Source organism: Opisthocomus hoazin, chromosome 22 (genome assembly GCF_030867145.1).
Source record: "Opisthocomus hoazin isolate bOpiHoa1 chromosome 22, bOpiHoa1.hap1, whole genome shotgun sequence".
NCBI classification, from domain to species: domain Eukaryota; kingdom Metazoa; phylum Chordata; class Aves; order Opisthocomiformes; family Opisthocomidae; genus Opisthocomus; species Opisthocomus hoazin.
Window position 1 is genome coordinate 9,008,178 of NC_134435.1, and position 23,465 is coordinate 9,031,642.

The 23,465-nt window shown below is 46.3% G+C and overlaps 2 protein-coding genes across 2 annotated transcripts in view; both read right to left on the reverse strand.

Moving 5' to 3' along the window:
* ADAM19 (ADAM metallopeptidase domain 19) overlaps positions 1-8,386 on the reverse strand; it is a 34,995-nt gene extending 26,609 nt beyond the window's left edge. The window contains exons 1-3 of the mRNA XM_075441840.1: positions 8,339-8,386; positions 7,720-7,775; positions 4,962-5,032 (exon numbers count right to left, since the gene is read on the reverse strand). Of these exons, the coding sequence (XP_075297955.1) occupies positions 4,962-5,032; positions 7,720-7,775; positions 8,339-8,354 (143 nt within the window). The 5' untranslated portion in view covers positions 8,355-8,386. The remainder of the gene's footprint in view (positions 1-4,961; positions 5,033-7,719; positions 7,776-8,338) is intronic.
* Positions 8,387-14,733: 6,347 nt separating this feature from the next.
* Positions 14,734-23,464, reverse strand: SOX30 (SRY-box transcription factor 30). Its single transcript, XM_075441629.1, has 6 exons — positions 22,579-23,464; positions 21,101-21,340; positions 19,558-19,737; positions 17,080-17,569; positions 16,254-16,345; positions 14,734-15,104 (listed from the first exon to the last, which is right to left on the reverse strand). The coding sequence occupies exons 1-6, from the start codon at positions 23,462-23,464 to the stop codon at positions 14,734-14,736; spliced, it is 2,259 nt and encodes a 752-aa protein (XP_075297744.1).
* Position 23,465: the final 1 nt, after the last annotated feature.

Consider the following 23,465-nt stretch of genomic DNA (forward strand, 5'->3'; position numbering starts at 1 on the left):
ACTTAAATGTTCCCTAAAGGAAGAATTTATTATCAAAACCTGATGTGACCCCATCTTGAACACCACCAACACACAACCCATGACAACACGAGCAGGGAGGCCTGCTTTCCACATCCACCACTAGCGGGAAATCAGAGATTTCACCTCTTTGGAATCCTCCAAACAAAACCTGGCACTTCATAAAAATCAATGAAGACAAATTTTTTTTTTCTTGATGAGTTTCATCCAAACAGAGCCTGGAGCTCTTAAGCTCCCTTCCTCAACAGCCTTTGCTGATACATCTGAGAACATGTTTAGTGTGTGAACAGCAGCAGTTTGGAAGGAAAAAGTAGCTTCCCAGCTATTGAGGTGGAACTAAACCAGCTATTTGTAAGGCCTGGGAAAATATCACAAGTTAAAGAGTCTCCATCCCCTTGTGCCATCCGCATCATCTGTGACAGTCACTGTGTAAATGGTGTTACAGGACCCAAGCAAAATTTGTCACATAGTCCCTTGGCTTACCGATGGTAACCATAAAAGTTGCCTGGAGAGGAAAAGGGAAATAAAATAAATGGGAAACTGCCTGATAATGACTCAGGGAGCAGAAGATTTGAAGTGCTCCATTTCCTCATCTAGTCCTCCCCACCCCACACAGAGAAATCACTGAATATCCCAAGGGAATCAGGAGGCTGAAAGCAGCTAGGGCTTTCCAGGTCCCAACCCAGATTTTCTGATGACTCCAAGAGACAGTAGAGCAAGATAAACTCAGTTTCCCTCCTTTACATAACCCTTACACCCCTGTGCAGGAAGCCCATTAGACACTGATGATGTGCAGCCCATCAGTGGAATACTCTCATATATCCTTCCTGCTCGGAGGTAGGCAGCAACCTCCCCTCTTCCTCATTCAGTTGGTAGAAGAGGCCCTGGAAATGAGCAAAGGCAGGAAACTGTAAAATACAAGTGACACGGATCTCTTATTGCATCATCGAGAGCATCGAGCGGGGCTGGAGTGCGCTTCGCCTACCCGGGTGGGACCAGAAGAGATTGGAAATGATACCGCTCCTTATCAGATCCAGTTATCCACAAACAACTACCTGGGTTGCTCTCGAGGTCAGACCAGCTTTAGACCTTCTGTGCAGTGTCCTCAGCCAGCTGCTGCACATCGCCCCTGGGGCTCTGCCACCGAGCATCCCACGTCACCACAGCTGCTGCAGGCGGGCGGCAGCCAAAATACGCAGCTAAAACAGCCAAAACACACAGCAATGCTGCACACTGCCCAGGGGATTCATCCGCAAGCAGGGATGTCCCCTGGAGAAGGTGACTTCTCCTGGAGAAACCTCCACTGCCCCTTGCAGCTGAGTTGGCCTTTCACAAGTCTGCTCTCCCCATGAGAGACACAAAGAAGAAGAGAAGAGGGAGGAAAGTCTTGTTGATACTTTTCCCGCACTCAGGAGAGAAGACAGATTCCATGCAGGTTTCTGCTGTGCAAACATGAGCTCCCCCCTTCACAAGAAAGAAAAGGTTCACACCAAGCAGCACTGCTGCACGCAGTCAAAGCACCTCAGCATCCCCTCCCTGCTTGGCTCAAGGCTGCTTTTTATTAACAAATGCAAACGCCTTTTAAAAGTCGCTTTCCATCCAAGGTTTGCAACGCAGATTCTTCTGTTCCTAAGCCCCAGCCAAATCTAAAGCTGCTTTACAGGCATCTCTCCATAGATTTGTTGTTTGTGTAGCTTTGAGCTTTCCAGTCCTGCAGCTGCAGGACATGGGTTTGAGTCATTTAAAAGCAGCCCGAGTTGTTTGGGGGATATACTTTTGTTGTTATTCAGAAACATTAATGAGTGTTGTGAACTCTGCTTGGAACTACAGTGTGGCTCCGCCCTGCTTATCAAACTCCAGAGCAGGAAATAATGCAATATTCTGTTAACTGCTAATGCAGTAATGGTGTTCGTAGATGTATGAAGCTCAAACTCCGATGTGTGCTGAGCTTCTTACAAAATACAGAGTTAGGCACAGTTCTGAAGAAAGATTTGCAATAATTTCTGTGTTTCAGCTCTGTGGATGAACACAATGTCTTTTTCGTGTAGAATATGAAATCAGAGGCTTGGTGTGAAAATCTCTTCCACATACTGAAAACATCACGTTTCTTTCAAAGCTTCTGCAGCCCCACCAAAGCTGTACAGACTACAACTCTCCTTTCCCCCCCTTTCATAGCAAGCTCGTATTCTCATCAGCTTTGTCTCTCCATAAGGAGAGTGGTGGATGTGTAACGAAGCTGAATAATCCACCGAGAACATCTCTTACAACAGCTTCACTAGCTTGGCACACCTCCTTTCTAGCTTTGGGAACAATTGGGTAAATCATATCCCAACCAGACACAAATGCTGCCAATTATTTTGTGCTTTCTTTGAGCAATGGGAGTCTGGGATGTGGACATGAGAGGAAAATGGGAGCTGGGTGGGTGCATTTGCACCCCTGGGCTGCGTCCAGGGACAGAGTGGGAGCAGAGCACCAACCTCGGCAGCAAGGCTGGTTTCCAGAGGCTCCTCTAAACTGCATCAATTAAATGACCCAGAACTCTAGGGCTGACTAATTTAAAAAGCCTCAAGTGCCTTCCTGAAAGCTGCAGTTCTGTTATACCCCCTTTCATGGAAACCTGAAACCAGGAGCAGACAGGTTTCAGACAGCTTTGAAGGGATGCTTCCCACTCAGGGGTTTTCACCTTCCATCCCGCTGTCTGGGTGCCCAAGAAACCCTCCAGAGAAGAAGTACCTGATGCTGGAACTACCCAGCACCCCAAACTTCAGCTAGAACCTCAGGCTCCCCTATCAGACAAGCAGCAGCACTGATGAGCTCCTGGGTGCTGGGGAGCAACCCCAGGCTGGGAACCTGAGGAGCCAGGCTGGGCTTTGCCTTGCTGAACGCTGTGACAAGCAGAAGCGATTTGCCTCCACTTAGAAGTACTCTATGGAGGCCGACAATTACAGCATCCACAGGGCTCCCAGGGACTTCATGTTTTTATTTGCTTCATCATTTCTCTTTTGAGTGTCTCTAAACTACTCCTGCACCTTCACAAGCCTCTGCAAAGCAGTGGCTCTCCAGAGCCTCTCATCTTACGAAGTTCAGACGTGCATTTTGAGATCGTGCCACTACCTTTCATGAGCAAGGACTTGAGGCCTGGCAAGACTCACACGTGAAGCACTGCAATCTATGAATCACTTGCATTTTCCACAGAAAATAAAAATTAAAAATTCCAAACTAAGTGCTGTATTTCATTAGTCCTAGTAAGGCAATTCATGCCACGGTGGAAGTGTGTGCACACACTTAAGCCTGTGTGTATAAATCCCAATGAATGAAAATGCATTTCAGGAAATAAACACAATGGAAACCTTCTATTATTATAATTCTGTTTACTAACACCAGCAATGAGTTTGCCTGCACTGGAAATAGCACGGCACCGCTCCCACAGGGCACCTGGAAGTTACATCACCACGCTCGGAGCACAAATGGATTAATTCAGCAAGGATCCTTGCTCTTGCCAGCTTCTACAGTGCCAGAAATAAAATCACCTTTCCATGGTGATTGCAGAATGGGCAAGACCTGACAGTCCTTCCACCATGAAGGAGACCCCCACCAGCTCTAGTAGCTGTGTTGCTTCCAGGTCCAGTTCAGAGACTGGCATTGCTGACCGCTGTTGGCAGCAACAGCCGTTTTTCCTGCATTAGACAGGACTGAGTCAGCAGCGCTTACAGTGCCTGGTCTCTTCTACCACTTCTCTATTTTCCCAGCTGAGAGATGCCAAAACACATTGAATTCATAGCTGTTTCTTTTCAGCTCTACACAGGTGCATGACTGCCTGGGAAACGCGTCCAGCTTCTGCAGCACTGAAACTCCCCGCAGCTTCTGTGGCCTATTACAGAAAACACCTCGCAGGATGTACTCGCCTTTCATCAGCCATCAGATTTCAATCTTTACCGCAGATGGTGCCAAGAAAAATCTGATTCTCCTCCAAAACACCCTGAATATCATTTAGGTTTATGCACTGCCATCAGAACTGATAAGATCTTCCGACACTTCACTCTTCCAGGAGGAAAGCTCAGCCCCCAAGCTCTGTGGCTGGGATGTCCATACAATACATTTCAAATACAAACAGGGTCACTACTCCAAGGTTATTATTCCTACTGATTCTAGTAGACAAATATTTGGTTGTGTTTCCGTACATAAATCTTCAGACCCGCTTAAAAATAAATAAACCACCAACAGTGCAAGTGGACTGCTTAGCAAAGACTATTTAGACTTGCAGCTAAATTTCCAGCTGCTGTTCCACCACTGGAAACTAATGTACTCACAGGGCAGAGAGCCTCCGGAGCAGCCTCCAGATCAGAATGCTTCTACCCACCTTAACCTCCTGCAGCTTCAGCTGAACGCAATACACATCACACCCTATTGTATCACACAGCATCGCTGTATCATGCTTGAGAGGAGGTTGCATTTCAGTTAATGGAAAAGTATTTTTTCAGTCTTCTTTGGCATGAAGGGCACTAATGGAATGGAAACTGTCAGATCATTTCTCCTAGGAAACGGAGCAGGACCTCTTTGGATCACAGCAAATGAAATCCTCGTTAGAGTCCCACTGACTCTAAAGCATCGAGCCATTTGGTAAATAGTGCACTTCATCTCCACAACATTTTCTAGTTAATGTAGTAAGAATTATGATGCAAAAATAAGTTTACAGAGTGAGGGCCAGGTCACCTCTGCTTTTTGCTGACAAAGCTCTGTTACAGTCAGCGCTGCTTGGCTGATTAACATCAGCAAGGACTCAGACCTGGAATAACCTTGAAATCCAGAGGAGGACTTCCTCATCCTGCCTTTATCAAAAGCCTGTGGAAGTCAGTAGAGTTTTTCCTGTTGACTTCACTGTAATCCTTATTCATTATTTCAGTAAGAACACAAGTCAGAATGCAAGGTACGAGCACACTTACCCATTTTTCTCCAGTTCCAAGATGAGCTCCTGGCCTTCTGCCTTTACCTTAACTTCAGCTCTGAGTGGATGCTGTGTGCAAAAGAGACAGCTCCTGTTACTCATACATCATCATAATTACATACGCATACAGAAAGACAAATTGTTCCCCTGGAAACTGCAGCTGATCTTAAACCACTCCTCGCCTTCCTCCTATCTTCAGGCCTGGAGTGCTGGGGAAGGGACAGGCCATGGTGGCTCCCAGCTCCAGGCACGCTGCTACATCCCCGCGGCACGGCCACACAGGCACAGAGCCGGGAAGCAGGACAGGCACGCTGGTGGGGTGCCGTAGCCGAGCTAGTGTCCCTGGTCTCTCAGCAGGAAGGATGAGCTCAGACATGGCAACAAGTCCTGGTGCGGGAGCACGTGGAGGTGCGGCTGGGTGGGAGGGGTGCACTGCACCCCCCTCCCCTGTGCCCCATGCTCAGGGCCACATCATGGGACATCCCAGCTTGCCCCGGAGTTTACAAGTTAAATATACGAGTTACTTAATCAAAGCCTCCTTTGTTGTCACAGCAGAGAAAGGCATTTTTAGGAGCCTATTTCAGGACAAGAGGAATCACGCCTCAAAGATTTTCACAGAGTTCCTTTACTCTCAGAAAATGCCAGTAAGAGGCATGCAGCAGAGTCTCTTTGACATCTTTAGGCTCTTGCCGTTGTGCAGACAGTATTTCACAGCTGCTCTTGTATCAGTCCCAAGCTGCCAAAGGGCTGAAAACCATGACAGTGGCTTTCTAGCATGCTCAAGCACATGGTCACAGCCCGGTTTGCAATCTGCCTGCAGCTCTGGATGAGGACACTGGACAGCCAGCTCCCCAGGGCCTACTGGTGTTAGCAGAAAGGACCCTATCTTTTTTTAGTGCAACAGTAAATGCATACAATAAACCCAACATTTTAAAAAATAATACTTCAAGAGACTGAAAGTATAGGATACACCTTCTAGAGGCCCAGAAAGAGGGGCCTCTGGAGGTCTCCAGTTATAGCTACCTCAAAGCAGGACCACTAGCTAAGGTCAGCTTAGGATTTCTGAGTCTGAGTGCTTCCTCATAAAGGAAATGGATGAATAAACTTCCCAGAAGAGAAATAATGCATTTAATAAGAACAAACTTCTCTGTTCAGCTGGAAGAAAAAAAACCAACTCATAAGAACTGGTGAGATGATCAACCCATACTGTTTCCTAATTCAGCGTTCGAGGGGATTTTGCAGAACAGATCAACTGAAAGAAAAATAAAGCAAGACTGACGGAATAGGAGGCTCTGTTGAAAGACCTGTCAGCCCGGAGACATGCTCGGCTGCCACCTCATCAATTGCAAGCTCTGTTACAAACTCCTCCTTTCATCAGCTCCCTGCTCCTATTCTGGGTTCTGCTCATCTTTCCTTCAGTTTCCAGGACATAGCACCAGGCCCAGCCAGCTGATGCAAAACAAGTTAATACATTTAGGGTACACAACAACAGCTAATTCCAAGGGGTTGAGTTTAGTTTACTCAGTCCCAGGTGCTCAGTACATCTCAGGGTAGGTCTGTTTTGCTAACATGTAAGCAATGGAGGTTGCCTTGCCCAAAACTGGGGGGGGGTCTGAGGGTCTCCACCATCATAAAAACACTTTCCCTTCTCCTTCAATAATCCCACTACTTTAGAGTTCATCAATTGCTCTGTAACTGAAATATCCCAGCTGTACGTAAGCTTTGCTAAGACTGGTTTTAGAGCCAACAGGAACTTGCCTGAAACAAACCAAGTACGACCCCTGAGACCCAGCAAATTTGTATAAGGGGAAATGCTGTCCAGATGTATTTGTATCACTACCAATAACAGAGAGAAACAAAACTTCCAGACAGCACTGCAAAGACATTTTAAAGAGAAATAAGATCATGAGGGAGTCATTGTAGCTTTTTTTAAAAAAATATGACACAAGAAAGTTTTAAGAAAGTCTCATCATATGGAGAAGACATAAACCCCAAAGTAACAACACCTGGGGAGATGCCATGATTTTTCTTTAGTACAAGGCTGTGGCTTCCCTTTTTCTGGTTCACAAAATAAATAACACCATCTGGATTTTCCTCTTTCACTTGCTTATGCAACTGATAACTTCTCGATTACAGCAATGCATGTGCTGGGAAGTCGAGCTGCGGTTTGCGCTGGAGTCCGGCAGCCCAGCAGTTCTCAGTAGGGCTCCCGACACCCCACCGCATCCACCCGCGTAACGGGCGTGGGGTGAGGTCTGTATCGACACCCACGGCGTTTGAGGCACAGCTAGACCCCCCTGAGCTGCTGGCTGGCCCTTCTCGGGGAAGCACCCACACAGCTGGGATTCACCCCCTCCCACAGCAAATGCCCCTGCTCGGCTGCATCGCCCCGCTCCCCATCCGCGGGGATGCAGACCGGGTAGGCTCGATGCGGGTTTCAAGGCAGGGCAGAAGGCGGACGATGCCAAACCTGTGCTCGGGGTGCAGGCGGGTGGCCGGGAGCCCTCACGCCCAGCGCCCAGACGCGCCAGCCAGCTCGCCCAGCCTTCCTCGGGGTTCGGAGGGGCTGCAGCAGCCCCCCGCGCTGCAAGCGGGATTCTCTGGCTCGTCTCGGGTTAAAGAAAAAAAAAAAAAAACAACAAAACGCGCATCGCAAGGTCCTGCGCTAACCGCGACAGCTCCCCCCCTCCCCAACACAGACACCGCAAACACGGGGGTTTGACCCCAAAAGGCACAGCAAGCGCCGACCGACCTACCTGCTGTCTGCCGGGGCCGCCCGGGGCTGCCCAGCGCGGCTCCGCCGCCCCGCCCGCTGCCGAGACACAGAGGAGCCGCTCACCGGGGGGAAGCGGGATCAACCCCCCCAGACCCACCCACCCACCTATCCATCCATCCATCCATCCATCCTCCCTCCCTCCCACCCAGGGGGCTCAGGCAGCCGGCGGCGCCTGGGGGGCACCCCGCACTCACGGGGGGGCCGCGGCCGCAGCAGCAGGGAGAGGGCGATGCCGCAGAGCAGCCCCGGGCCCCGCATGGCTGCGGGCAGCACACCGCGCTTCGCCGCCCGCGCCCTATAAAACCGCCCGGCGCGGCTTTCTCCTCCCCCAAATCCGCCCCCCCCCCCCGCCGCAGCCCCCTGCCTGGGGGGTGTGCGGGTGTCTCCTCCTTCTCCTCCTCCTCTTCCTCCTCCTCCACCCCAGCCCGGGCAGCTCCTCGGGGTGCTCCGCGGGTGCGACAGCGGCTCTGCCCTGCGGCGGGGGGGTGCAGAGCTCTCCTGCCCCGTCCCGTCCCCCCGGGGCAGGGGGAAGCTTTAGCACCCGCATGAGGCTCCCCCTCCAAAACCTGCCCCCCGCCACCCGCCCCCCAGCCTTTTACCAGCACGGCAATCCATGGTGCCTCAAAAGCTGGCAAAGAGGGGAGACCTGGTGGAAGGCAGCAGCCAAATCATTGTCAGGAGGCTCCTGCAGGAGCTGTGCTGTGGCTTTAATTGGTTGTTTATTTATTTATTTACTGCATTTATATGTAATTCTATCAAATCCTTCCTGGCTGGGCCCATGTTCCCAGAGCCATCCTAAATCCCTCCACTGCTGGGAAATGCATTTCCCCTGGGCAGCTGAAGGGTTGTAGAGTGAAATTTGTTGTGCCCAGATAAATGGGCAGAAGCAAAAATGTGTTCGCTGCCTCTCTCCCCTTAAGGCAGAGGGAGGGGCTGGGGTTGGGCTTGGAAGCATCCACAGCTCATATTCCCTGTGCTGCTCTTCAGGGATATCTACTTACTCCCACGAGGCTCCCAAAGGAGCACCCCTGTCTTCTGCATCCTTCAGGGCTGGCCATTGCGGTCCACGCATCATCTCTTCGCTAGTCCTCTGCCCTTCAGAGGCCTGAGCACCCTGTGCCTGGTGGCTGCGTTAGCCAGTGGGCTCAGGGACACACCAGGAGACGAGTGTACAAGTTTCTGGGGCTGCGCTGAGGTCACCAGCCGCAAACACCTGAGCTCCATGGTGCTGTAGATGCTCTTTGCGTGTGCTAAGCCCATGGAAAGCAACTGCCTTCCCTTATGTCAGTGTATTTCTGCTGTGATGCCCGGAAGGCTCAACTGCAGCTGCTCTAGCAAGGCTGAGGCTGGACTGAGATGCACTTTTATGGGGTCGGCTCAGAGCAGCAGGAAGAGACATTACTTCTTAGTCATACTCTTCAGACAGCCATCGATCTGTATTTTCCATACAACCCTTTCCATTCATCTCTGTGCTTAAAGTGCCTGTGTAAGCTAACCACCAGGAAACCATCTTAAGAAATGGGGAGAATTTGCACCTGGCCACGTTTCCTCGTGTATTGGTAAATCAGGCTGATAGGAAATTAGCACTCTATTTAGAATAAAGGTTTGCTAGATAACAGTAATGATTTTAGGTTTATTTATGCTATTGAAACCACTAAGCGCTCTTTTACTGAAGGTCTTTGCTGACTCCTGCCACTGTTGCCCAAAGGAAATGTGACTGTTTCCATTTGCAGATGCCATTTTGGTTTATGGCTTTCATATATGTCCCCCTTCTCCCCCTGCACTTCACATGCTGAACCTTTGTGATCTTGTGAAGGTCAGTTTATTCTTGATACCACCCTGGCAGAAGAAAGCTATGGCATCTTGGGGACACCTAGAGGGAATCATCAGGTTGAGCGGGCTATAAATGACATTTTAGCTGACCCACAGACAGGTCACAAATTTTCATCACACAACTAAATCATGTTATTTCCCAGAGTGAAAATCTGGGGCCAGATTTCAAATCTTTTCTAATCATATGGAGTATCCCGAAGGGAAACCTCAAATTTTTTGTGAACCCTCTAATTTATTTATAGCTGCCTGCAATACAGAAGAAAACGATGGCACTATTGTTGATGCCTTTATTATAAATAAGTAAAAATGTAAGCCAAATTTAGACAGAAATTCAGCTATTCTGCTTTAATCGCTGCATAAAATTACTGTCTACCCAAGGGAAAAAAATACTTTCAGAAGGAACATGTATATTTACACTGAAAGAGTCACCAAACTTCTCAGTACAACAAATTTTCACAGGGACTGCTCCGTATATCTCTCTAAAAGACGATCAGCTCAATAAAAGCATTAAATTGAATAAAAGGAGCCTTATTATAAGATTGTTAAAATACCTAGGCCAATAACTATCTGCTTGTGATTTTTGTCAGCATTCAAGTATCATAAAAATGAAATACATGCAATATTTGCATTTGTTATATAGTGATATTTTTATCTTTGGATCTTGGTAATATGAGAATTGATATCTTAATTTATAATCACCAGAAACTCCCTCTATAAAAATATAACCACAGATGTGCAGTTGTTATATATAGTTTACTCTATATATGATATATCACTTACATTGCTGAGACGTTGTTGCATGGAAAGATTCAGGATATTTTAACGTTATTAACAGCACTCAGACGCTGTAATGCTACCTGCCTCTGGCACAGGATGAGTCAGATCCTGCCTGTACCCATCTCTTCGAAAAGTTCTTACCGAAGTCAATGGGACATTTGCCTGATTCACAGAGCAAGGTCAGGCTTTCGGTTATCTAGGAATCACACAGACTCAGACTCATTTCCTCCAGGATCTCAACTGCCTGATCAAAAGTATCAGCCGGGAATTTGGAAGTCTGTGCTCTGTTCCCTTATCTATTCCATCTGCTGTGATCAAGGGATGGACATACCCACCAGCTGCAGCCTCCACCCAGCACCCAGAGCGCGTGTCAGTGTCGGTGCATGGGGTCATTTACTAGGTTTGAAAATGTGGTGTTTCCATGTCCCCAGGGCAAAGCTGATGCGAATGCCTCTGTAGTGGGGTTTCTGCACTTACTGGGCAGTCTGCAAGATGGTTTAACACTGTTGCTGTTAGCTGGAAAGCAAAAGGTGATAATTCTTCCATTATGTTCAGAGTAAATTAGGAGTTAGCCACCTAGGAGGAAACAGAAAGATAGACCTGCAGAGAAGAATGCCTGCTAAAGAACCAGACTTACGTGGAGAACGACTCAGACACACGTGAGACTAAAAGCTCAGTAATACTTTGTTGGAACTCTCTCTTCAGAAATGGGAAAGGTTGTTGAATGAACTGCTCTGAAAAGAATCCTTCTGACAGTGGAGAAAATGTTACCAAGGATCAAAGTCTTAGAAGGAGAAGGTAGAAGACCTTTTGTCCTGCCTGACCTCTGCATTTCAGACAGTCACACTAACGAAAGAAATTTTGTGTCTTTGGCTCACCTGAGTGGAATGTGGAATCTTCCGTTCTGCAGAACGTTTTTCTCCTTCAGATCACTCGAAATGATCAAAGGAGGAAGGCTGTGAACCTGTAACAGGAAGTGGTGATTTAACAGTGAACTTCATTATTTGGAGTCTTAACAACTGACAACAGCTTCGGCTGACCCAGACCCTTCTGGTTAGCTTTGGTTTTCCACCACCCATGCAGGACAGCGGGAATACTTGGAAGAGCCCTAGAGCAGCTGCTCTGCCGAAGAGGGCGAAGTGCTGTAAGATGATCAGGTACCAGACACGGGCTTGTCCCGATGCGCTGGCAGTGAAATAATATCAAAGCACTCTCTATGCTTTTTTTAAAGGGTGGGTCACTGCTGCTGCTTTTGCTTCATTCCTACAGGCGAGTGAACTTCATGGTGGAAGATTGTACATGCAGACACGCTGCATCTTTTTGGTTGTATTTGTACATGTAAAGCACTGTAGTCCTCTCCACGCTGCCTGCAAACTTCTCCAACACAATAGCGATTATTCTCTTAAGAGAAAAGAAACGGGTACAACTGCGCAAGGCTTTTAATATCGCCCAATTCACAAACTGTCCAGTAACTTTGAGAAGAAACTCGTCTCTGCAAAGGGGTAGCCACCAGCAGTGATGCAGTGGGAAGACTAAATATCTTCAGACTTTTACAGCAGCAGGAGCAAAACTTTGTTTGGAAAATCTTTGCATCTGATTTGTTTTTCAAGCTGAGAAGCATGTGAGGTGATTTTTAGTTTAGATTAAGGTAAACAGCAGAGAAAGAAGGAAAAAAAATCGTAGAGTAGAATGTGTCTCTCTGATGTCTCAGGTACCCTCTGCCCTGCCATGAAGCACGCTGGCAGGAGAGCACACACTTGCTGAGGGACCGGCCCTGCCGATGACCCCTGCACACAAGGGGAGAAATCAGAGCGCAGATACTTGGCGCTTCAGGAATACAAATTCAGGAGATAAGTTTGAAGGTGGGCTGAAAAATCACCTAGAAAGGGGAGCTAAAAACCTCTCCCATCACAAGAGAACTCCCCTGTGTGGGGCTGCCAGAGCATGCTAACGTATGATTCGGAGGAAGCCAGGTTTGGATGGGGTGGTCCTATAATTTTCACTCCTATTGTAGGCAAGACACAATAGTCTCCAAGAGAGCTCGGCTGCAGGCTGGGTCCAATGCTGTAGACCTGCCCGTAACGATCCCACGTGATCGGTTCAGGCTCTAGCTAGAAGCGAAGGAGAGATCAGCCCTCTGTTTTCTTTCGTGTTGATATTTCCAGGATGTGTTAAGCCTCAGTCTTTTCTTCTGGCCTTTGTGGTATTAAACAGAGCAGATTTCCACTGAGGATATAATACTGTGTTTTCCTGAGCAAACAGCAAAGGTCCCATTAAGAGATGGATGCTGTGCGGCAAACGCCGAATCCCTCAACCTGCTGAAGCTCACTCAGAGCTGTCGGCACCGGGTTCACAACAAGCACCGGGTACAAGTGAGCAGCTCTGAGGCACCTCCTTTCAAACAGTTCTGGACATCCCTGTATAAGAGAAAGAAAATTTGTATTACTCATGGCAAGCAACCACGCTAGATTCTGGTGCCTGCAATATGTCTGATATCCTACTCCATAGTGTATAAAAAGAAAAATGGGAGGGAAGTTAGAGCTAGAGAATAATCCCACAAACAGCTGTTTTATACCCTGAAACATGCTTGTGTAGGAACTAGTACGTTTGACCACATGCATTCCTGCAGGCCAGATCAGCTTTCAGTGAGAAGATAATTTAGAAACGAACAGGCATTTTCTACTATTTATAAGACTTTCCTCCTAATGATTCATCTGCATTGCAGATGGGTGGGAGCAGGGGCCTGTTTACAGCACAGTTGCAATGTGTAGGGTAGACAGGATTTGCTTATGTTTTTGTGTTCTTTAGCTACCAAATGCAGTAGTTCTCAAAGAAAGATTTTGATCTTGGACTTGGATAATGGACTTGTGAGCCCACAGAAGCAGAAAAGCGTGAAAATGTTGATGTAAGACTGAAAACTTAAAACACAAAGAACCCAGATGATATCTACTCTGCACTGGCTTAGGACTAGCTTTTGAGGCCTATGGAAATTTCATCTGTAGCCGTCTTTATCAATAATGCAGTCTCCATGGACATGGGGGGTCTAAGCCTGAGGTTCGACAGGACGCTCGGGGTCCAACAGATTCAGTGTGATAACCCATCAAATACAGGATGTCCTATGTGAGATGGTCAACCTAGGTTCCTTGGAATCATTGCTTAGCATCCTCTGGCAGCCCAGCATGGATGTACTTCTCCATCCATGGCTTTCAGCTCTTCCCATATTTACATAATTATGAATATAAATACACACACACATATATACACTTCCATTAGTAGCCCAAATTGTCTGAAAAAGTGACTTCAGCTCACCACTCCAGACATGTGCAGCTTAGCTGCACGGTAAGCCTGTGAGTTACACACTCAGTTCAATGTCCACGGCTTAAAATGAAGCACTAGGGATACGTTGCTCAGGTGAGTTTATTCAAATACAACAACAGCAAAATGTCAGAACTGTCAGAAGAAAATGACCCTTTGTTTCACAAAACAGGGGAGAAAATAAAGTATTAGTAACATAAATGACAAATTTTGTCCAAAAAAATTTTAATTTCATTACTCTCTGAGTTTGGCACAGATACTGTCTCTATTAAAAGCCTTTGATATTCTTCAGAGAATTTGGTATTCTCTGGAGAATTCTTTACAGTGCTAACTATGCTCAGGGATCAAGTCACAGCCCACTGTAAGTCACAGAGCCAGATGCCATCCATTTTCCTCTCTCTGGGTGTCACCATGCCTCACCACACCTTCTGGACAATCCTGTTTTTTATTAATGGAACTGGTTGCAGACCAAGGTATTACTGAAACTAATGTGAATTTTCAGTTGTACCACAAATACAAGCTACAGTTAAAAATGAACCAAATTAAGCTTAAAACTGTCTCATCAAAAGAAAAATATAAAGCATTACAGAATATTCTTGACTTTACTCTCCAGGCCTCACACTGTTTTACTGCAGCAAGAATTACATTACGGTCTTAAAGCAGAACTATTTTACTTGCTAAAACTCCTAAAGTAATACCTACAAAATTATGGCAAATACCATCAAAATGCTTATTTTGGCATTAAAAGGATATGCTTAAACACGCGTCTCCTCAGGAAAGCACATTATCACATGCTTAGAGCTGAATTCCTGTGTAAGTGCTTTCCTGAGCCAGAGCCCAAGCAATGCCCCGATGAAGCAGGCGAAACTCCAGAGGCTTTTGACCTCCCCAGATCTCTGTGTGATCTCTCAAAATACGAACAGATCATCAGACTCTTCAAAAAGACGTGCGCAGCTCGCTCAAGCTACACGGGATTTTCATCAAACACACTGACTGAAAAGACAGAATTGAAGAAAACATTTATTTCCCATTCTATAACATTTCTCTGGATTACGATTTGTTTTCAAAATTACAATTCTTGCAACAACTTTACTTCCTCTTCCTCGTCGCTGTCAATTACATTGATGAGGTGGACACTGGAGGGAGTGGCTGGGGGTGACAAAACCTCCTGCAATGCTCCGACGTCCAGCTGTGGCAGGGGGCTCAAATACCGCTCCTCATTGCAGCTGCTGTGGCAGGACACTACTCCAGGGCCCTCACAGCTGCCGCGGCCCTCGTGTATACTTTCTGCTGAGCATTCCTTGAAAGGATAGTTTCCATCCAGAGCTGAAAACATCACCTCCTCTCTTGGGTACTTGTCTTCATAAAAGCCAAGGCATTCAGGCACTGAGCTGGAGAAGTTCCCACAGCCAAATGGCGGTCGGCTGAATGGGCATGTGCTGCAATGAAAGAGATCGAAAGTTGGCGTTGAGAAATGTAGATTGCCCAGACTTCCATTCAGCTAAGAAAACCAGAATAGCCCCAATGTTCTACGTCAGTCAGCTTATCCTGTTGAAATATTCAAAACACGCATACTTCAAAACCATGCCTAATTTAAACACTGGGGACATAACAAGAGTCGTGCACAGATTTCGTACCTGTGCATATGCACCTCTTCATACTAGATACACTCACGGTGTTGATTTGAAAATAACACAAAACCCATAGTATTTGTCAATGAAATAATACCATGGGTAAACCAGCATCTGATAAACCTGCAGTATGTTAACTGACATACTCAGAATAGTAAAACAAAGCATCAAAAGTCAGTTTGTGCTACTTCTGTATGCCAAACTTTGTGACAGGGTAAAACACTCTTTTTTAGAGTGAACTCGTGCATCTGTTACATTATTATTAAATAGGAGGACTAACACAGAATCCTTGTGCCCAACATGTTGTCAATGTTACTATTTAAAGAACGTACAGCCATAAATTTTTAAAAAGCAACCACACAGTAGATTGCAGGAAGTTATTATGTCAAATGTAAGGGTATTCCTCTGGTGCCTGAAGTTTGCATTTTTATTCTGCTGCAGAATGACACACTTATTGTAATTCACACAGTGTTACAGAAATACTCTACATTGTTAAGAAAATAAAGTATGTGAAGAAGTAATAGAGCTCTACGGGGCAGGCATTATAAAGACATTGATACAATGTCTATAGCGGTTTTAAGGAGACTAGTCATCTTCCCAACCTAGTATTTACATTTCTAGCACATAAATCTGCACGTATACATTTGCTCTGTCAATGCTACTCAGAAGTTATTATTCTTGTATGCAAGAAAGGAGTTTATAGGAATGTGAACTTACAAATCATTATATTAGAAAGATCCTGGCATAGCAAAGCTGGCAGCTTTCAGTCCATTAACATGTGAACTCAGAACAGTCTTTTAGGGTACAAGAACACTCCTCTCCCTCGGAGGCCTCATAAAACTGTCTAATTTCAGAGACCAAGGGCTAAGCAAAGTTCATCTTTAGCGATTTTGTGAACATGTGTCCTGTGTTTCTTTGAAGGACCTCAAAAATAGAAATGTCTTGTATTGTGCTTCTCAGCTAATAAAGTTCTTTTGAGTTTGATGGGACATCGTCAGCCCTAATATATGACCAGTTAATCTTCTTGCCATAGGAGCATACTGGTTGTTGTTATTAGTAGGAATGAGCAGTGTCTAAACGGGCAGACTTTAAGTTGAATAGTCATAATAATTCGTTATGTCTGATATTGCAGAGTCATGAAAGACAAACGATGCCTTACAAAGAGTAAGTGTCAGTAGGCCATCAGACGACTTGTGTCTGAGCAGCACGCCTGCTGCTGGGAGGGCACTGGTGCTTCCTATGCATGCTCAGCTTAGGAAACACCCATGGCATATTACTTGTAAATTCTTTGATCTCTGGTTGACTGCCCAGAGAATGCAAAGGAAAAACTAGGAATTATTACTTAGTTAAGAATTCTGAAGACATTTCCTACCAGGTTGGATTTCTGAATTATTGGTAGTTATGACAGCTGCAACCATAGTACCCAGGAGGCACCTCATACACCTACTTTAATTGTATCCAATCATTTTCAAAATATATTTACGCTATCTCTACCTAATGCTTTTCCTTAGAAATCAACTGCACTTAAATGCATAAAGTGGAGAGAAAATACTTCTATTTCCTGTGGACTTGGGCGTGCCAGCAACTGCAGTAATACTATGGTGCCTTCAACAACTGGGCATATATTATGAGCAGCCTCAGGCCAGCAGGTCCCACCACACAGAAGCTACAGGAAGGTAAGAGCACCTTTCATTCTGAACGCTCCATCTGCTTCCTATAAGTTAAGAGACTCTCTGCATTTTAGCATTTGTTCTTACTGGTATTCAAATGAAGGGTTTCATTACCTTGAGGGGAAATAGTGAGGTCCAGATACAAAGTAAGGGTGGTGAAATGAAAACCGAGGAGGTACTCCAAACAGGCTGGCTGGCTGACCAACGGGAGGGGGCCCATAGAGACGTGAGTGAAGAAAAGGGGTAGCTTGGGGAAGAGGTATCCCTCTAGGAAAAACAGAAACCCCTGGGCACTCCTTTGGGGGCTCACTGTTAGGGACAGAAAACGTGCCACTAGCATTGGCTATGTTACTTGGGCTTCTGCCGAAGCTCTCCATGAAAACTGGTGTAGGTCTCTTCGGAGAGCAATTGAGCCCAGATGATACACCAAAAGCTTCTGTTTGAGCAGGTTCGGCAAAGTGCTGTGGTGAAATTATGGGGCGCAGGGTCAGGGCTGGAGCTGGAACAGCCACTGATGCTGTGCTTGCACTAGTAGTCCGGAGAAGAGTAATTGGACCAGCAGGTTGAATGGAAGAAGCCGGCAGACGGATGGCAGGAGACTCACCTTTAAGAAACAGAACAGTTATTTATCAGACATGAATGGAGGAAGAGATTTCATAAACAGCAGCATAACAAACCACAGCCAGAGCCAGAACCATTTCCCTCAAAACACTTCCCAGCATTACTTTCCTACATCCCTGCAACTCACAGTCATACACCACTTGGCCTACACATGTTCTGACAGATGGGTTTGAAGCCCACACATTCAAGTTTCCTTCTACAGAAACCCCAGGGTGAAAGAAGAAGGAATTGGCTAGTGAGTGTTGAGACTGAGAGGCTGGTGAGGGCTGTGTCTTGTCCTGGTATGGCCACAGAACAGGGCTGGAGGGTGCATTTAGTGCTTGAAGCTCAGAACTCCTCCCAAGTCTGCTAGCTGAGTCGGAGTGAGCCAAATTCTTAACAAATCTGTGTGGTGACAAAGCAGCAGTGAGGACCAGACGCTACAGTTAATACACCCAACTCTCCGATACATTTTCTTATTTGTTACGCCAATGAGTGCACCTGCTAGCCAATTTCGCTGTGAAATCTTTTGCAGAACAAATCATTGTACATTGAATGTACGTTTTCAAATCATACCTCCTGTCAACAGGGCTGACTTTATACTGAAAGATTTCAAAACACATTGCACAAGTATTTTCAAACCCCAGTACCTAGTCTAAGAGCCTAAATTCTCAGTCAACAGGACTTAAATGCTTCTAGATTTTTACAGTTTGTATTTAAGAATCATTTCAAACACAATAGGATAGTAAACTCTGGAAAGAAACATAGCAGTATGTGAGGACAACATAACATTATAAAATATATTAGGGTAAGAAAACAAAGAGTACTTTATTCAGTCAAATTTACAGAAGTATTTGAGAAAGGGTCACATCGTTAACTCAGAACTTCACCAGAACAAAGCTGAGTGTTCTCTTTGACATCTCCAGAGGTTACTTCGCAGCATAAACAGGCATTTCCTTTTCTTGTCTCATTATAAAGAGAGGAGCCCTTGTCAGTATACTTAAAGAGAAAAATGCCAATGCCTGCATCTAAGCTATTTGTTGTTAAAATCCACTATCCGTGCACTGACAGAGCCAGAGCTCTTTCACTACAAAACATGCAGGCCAGCTGTTACACTTGACTGTGGGCTCTCATACTACACCCTATTTCACTGCCCATATTGACTTCTTATAAAAAGGAGGATCCTTCCAGTTAGGCACAACTTTTCAATGTATTCCTTCTGTAACTACATTTTTGCTTCTATAAAAGCTGAGCTTTTTATGCTTAAACTGTGGGCATGTGCAGGTTCATAACAACTAGCTATAGAACTAGTCCAGGTGTGCATAGATACCTCAGTAACCACTCATGGAAAATGTGCAAACAAAAAAAAAATTTTTTCAGATGTAGTGACTGCTTTGATACTGCAGCACACACCTTCCCAACGCCCTACTAACTTCCTTTCTGACGAGCTTGTTGACAATTCTGTCTGCTGTCTCTTGCAAGCAGTCTGAGTTGCCGAGCGTTTGCTCTAGAGCACTGGTGCCCTCCCTACCAAGGGACACTAACACCTAGGTGGAGGTGCCATAGCCTAAGCAAATGACCTTTTCCAGGCTTAGTAGCGCCGGGCTGAGCACCAGCGCAGTTACAGCTGGTGAGGTAAGTTATGTGCGAGGTGGAGACAGAACAAGAAAAAGAAACAGCTGTAGCTTGACAGGAAGCAAGTGTTGAGTAACGGAGATCCAAAAAGACCAAGAGATAGCAGGAGGTAACCAGGAGCTACAAAGACAATAGCAGGGGTCTGTGGGCAATGAAGAAGCCAGAAGATCTGAAGAGGCTGAGGGAACAGTAAGAAGAGATGAGGAGGCAGAGGTGCAGTGCAGAGGATTGATAGAAACAGTGGTGTCAAGAAAGACTGAGAAATTGCTTTAACCATATGCACGCTACCATATGTGTAACTTTTACAACAACAGATAAATTCCAAATTTTTTAAATCATTCACTACTGAAAACTCACAGACTGGATGTCCAATACTGTTCTTAACATTGGGGATGACAACAGAGTAAGCAGGTGACTGGAAGGGACAAATGCCAGATGGATTTGTAGAGATGATACTCTGAGAAGTGCCGGAAAATACAGCAGAGACTGGCAGTGGAAAACGCTTCTTTTTGCCTGGTCGTGGTTGATAAATCCAACCTGTCAGAGATGAAAAAAGGTGCGGGCATCCAATTTCTGGGATGGTCTCATTCTTTACGTAAAGCTATGATAGCTGTAATTCTGAAGTATCTAAAAATAATTAGGCCGAAACCTGCTTCTGTAGTCAATGGCAACACTCCATTTGTTTCAGTGAGCTAGGAACTGCGTCATTTCATCAGAGATGGAAATAAAAAAGACATATTTGGGCATTGGTTTTGTATTACTAAATAGTAACTGTTTGCGAGACAAAGAAATAGAGCAGAGTGGGGAGAGACGTGGCACAGCTGAGGAAAGCATGTTAAGAAGAACATGACGCTGTACCATGAGCTTTCAGTGCAGAAGAAAACCATGACTATATTCAAAATGTGCATCTTCCCTGATCGTTTCCTTCACCCCTTAAGCCTCATACATACCTGCAGGTTACAAGAGACAATGGAAAATATGACCCACTGGGAATCCTGTACAGATTTTGGAGGAGTCTGTTCGCCTTTGACTTACAACATTAACTAAACACTGACAATGTATAAACATGTTATGATTTTACTCTGAGCAGCTCAGTTTCTTACACAGGTTAACTCTTAATGCAACTTCAAAGAAGCACGCCCCCCCCCCTTTTTTTTTGGAGGGTGCAAGGAGAGAGGGAGAGTGCTGCTCTCATTTTTTGCTTGCTTACGACAGATTAGTCAGATCTTGTCTACCAGGATTAGCCATAATCATGAATTAGCAGGATTATGACAACAGAGAGAGAAAGGAACACAAGACCTAGTATCTCTACAGCTTTTAAAAAGTGTTCAAAGTACTTCTGCTCTGTTTCATTGAACTGCAGTGTTATGGAGAAATGAATTTGTTATGGGTACAAATTTTTAGCCCTTTTGACAAAAGGCTGAGAAACAACATCTTCCACACTGTTATTTGGGAATCTCGAGCCTACACATTGAAGAATCCCACAGAATACAATGTCATTTGTGCTTCCTGTGGCATTTCCCTTTCCTGATCTTAAGAAGTGGGATGCATGTGTCACCACAGGCCACCTGGACAGCTCTTTCTGGGGCATGTAAAATGATGCAGCAGGCCATGTTCAGAATAAACGCAGTATCTGGCCATTAGACTGCTAAAGCATTCAGAAGAGCTGCTGTAGCTGTGGTGGTCTAAGACCATAATAAACATTAGAAGCTATGAAGGGTGAAACATCATTTTGGATGCTTAAAAAAAAATAATATGCTTTCAGGCACTAGAAAGATGACAGGAGGACTGCCTGCTCGAAATTTTTGTAATTTCTTTCTATTACTTGATCTAATGAAAGAGCTGCATTTTTCAAAAAAATCTTGCACTTCTAAAGCATTCAGGTAAATAAACTGTTTACCAGGAAATTCCTCTCTGTGCTTTTGTTTTATTTTGTGAGCTTCATCATAATAGGGCTGCTTCTGCTCTTCAGTCAGTTTGCTCCACTCCAGTCCAAGCTGAACACTGATTTCTGCGTTATTGGCAGTTGGGTTAGCTTTTGCTAGGGCGGGCCGATGAATCCTCGCCCACACCATAAACGCGTTCATTGGACGCTTTACATGGCCACTTTTGTCCTTGCTAAATGGAGTATCTGGCATACCTACGCAACAGAACAGGGAAAGCTGATCATCTTCCAGGCAATATGTGCAATAGAGGTTACATTCAATAGTGCATCAAGAGGATTTTTGGCAACAGCCAAAAGAATCACTCGAGCTTTGGAACACATGAAACTCAATGCACATTTGGAGAGCAGTTCCTAGAAAAATAACAAAGGCTGAGGGAGTATCCTCCACTAACCTTCACTGAATCACTGCAGAAGGAATCATTTACCTGGCTTTTGCTACACATTATTTAAAAAAAAAAAAAAAAAGAAAGAAAGAAACATATGGGACCGCTAACACACTGGTTTGGATTTCTTTTGGCTAGATTATTTTCTTATGAATGTATAAACTTACAAATTTATACACTAAACATTGTGCAGCATAGACCATATCACTGCAAATTTGTCATCACCACCAGAACTATGTGTCCAAAGCCCTGACAATGCAGGGACCAGGTCTAATGATGCTGTGGCAGTTCCATCCCACACCTGTGCAGTCCCTGGCTTCTCAGCTGAGGAGGTTGCTGTTTTGGGTTTTGTGGTTGGGGTATTTTTGACTCTCTCACTCTTTTCTCAGATTCGGGCACTCATTTCGCTTGAGGAACCTGTGTTACCAAATGACTGTTACACGACAGCCAGCTTTGGCTCTTTGTAAATACAGACTGAAATTAAATTGAGCTGGTGATGTGATGAAACCCCAGGCCCATCACAACTGATCCCTGAGTGTGGAATTTCCTGTCTGAAAAAGGCTTAGAAATGAACACTTTCGCATCACTAATAAAGGGCAAAAGTCTTCTAGTCTTTAAGACCTCACTTTAAGGCACTAATTATGAAAGCCTAGCTATCTTTCAAAAAAAGTAAGCTTCTAATCCAGATGTTTCAAAATGTTCTTCATTTAACATGTCCAAATGTTCTCAGAGGTGTCTGAATATCTCCTAGCTTTAGAAAATTCAAGCAGATTCCTGCCCTTAAACTTGCAATCACTACCTGGTGCAATTTTGAACAGTTCTAAGGGGCTTAATGTAGTCAGGGAGCAAGTGGGCAAAACTGGATTGATTTTAACAAACCACCAGAGAACTGTGCTCCCGCACGTTTACATCTTACACTGAAGAAGCGAATTGCACAGACTCCAGCCTACCCAAAGGGACAGCTCTCTAACACGACCCTTCCACTCCTACCCGTACCCTGCCAGCTGTGTGCCACTCACTGAACCCTTGCAAGCTCCCTCCACGTAATACCTGAATCAGAGGGCAGTACTGTGAGGGGAACATTTTTAGTTTCAGTCTTTACTGAAGGCCTTAGCAAAGGCTGCATTTTAAGCGGCACTGCTGTCACCGGCGCTTTCGTCACATGGATCAGCTCCTGCGGCAGCGGGTCTTGGATCTGCACGGGGGCGGCAGGAGACAAGGGCTGAAACACGACGGGGATCTTCAGGTCTTCAGGGAGGATCCCGAACCCCTCACATGGCTTCGCCTCGCGGTCGTCAGTGCCGGCGTGAGCGGGCCCACCCAGGGAGCCAGTGGGGCCTTCGTTCTTCTCCACCTTCTCCCAGCAGGCCTCAAAGGCCTTGTCCGGCAGGTCCACCTTGATGGCGGCTCCTCTCCAAGGCTCCTTCCCGTTCCCCTGCTTCTCCAGCGCCTTCACCTCCCGCTGGCTTTCCCCGCCGCCCCTTCCCCGATCCCTTTCTCTCTTGACGGCGGCGCGGGTGCCCTCTCTACCCCGCAACGGGGCTGGGGAGCGCCTGAACTCCGCCCCCGGCTTCCTGCCGTCCCCGCGGCCGCCCGGGGGCTCTCCCTCCTCCGCCTCGGGCTCCTCCACTTTGGCGGGCGGCACCCTGAAGGAGCCCCTGGCCTCCTTCGGCCGGCGGTGCGGAAGGGGGCGGTAGGGGCCCGAGGGGGTTTGCGTGGGGGCCCCGGAGCGGGGGGCAATGGAGCGCCCGCCCCGCTCCATCCCGTCGCCGCCGATCGTTGCGGCCAACGCTCGCCTCGCCCTCACGCCGCCGCCGCCCGCCAATGGGGGCGCAGCGATCCCGCCACGCGACGCGATCGCCATGTAGACCGCGGCCCCGGCTGTTCGCCCCTCGCCACGCTCCGCCCAGCCGCGTGCGGGGCCCGTTGGAACCATA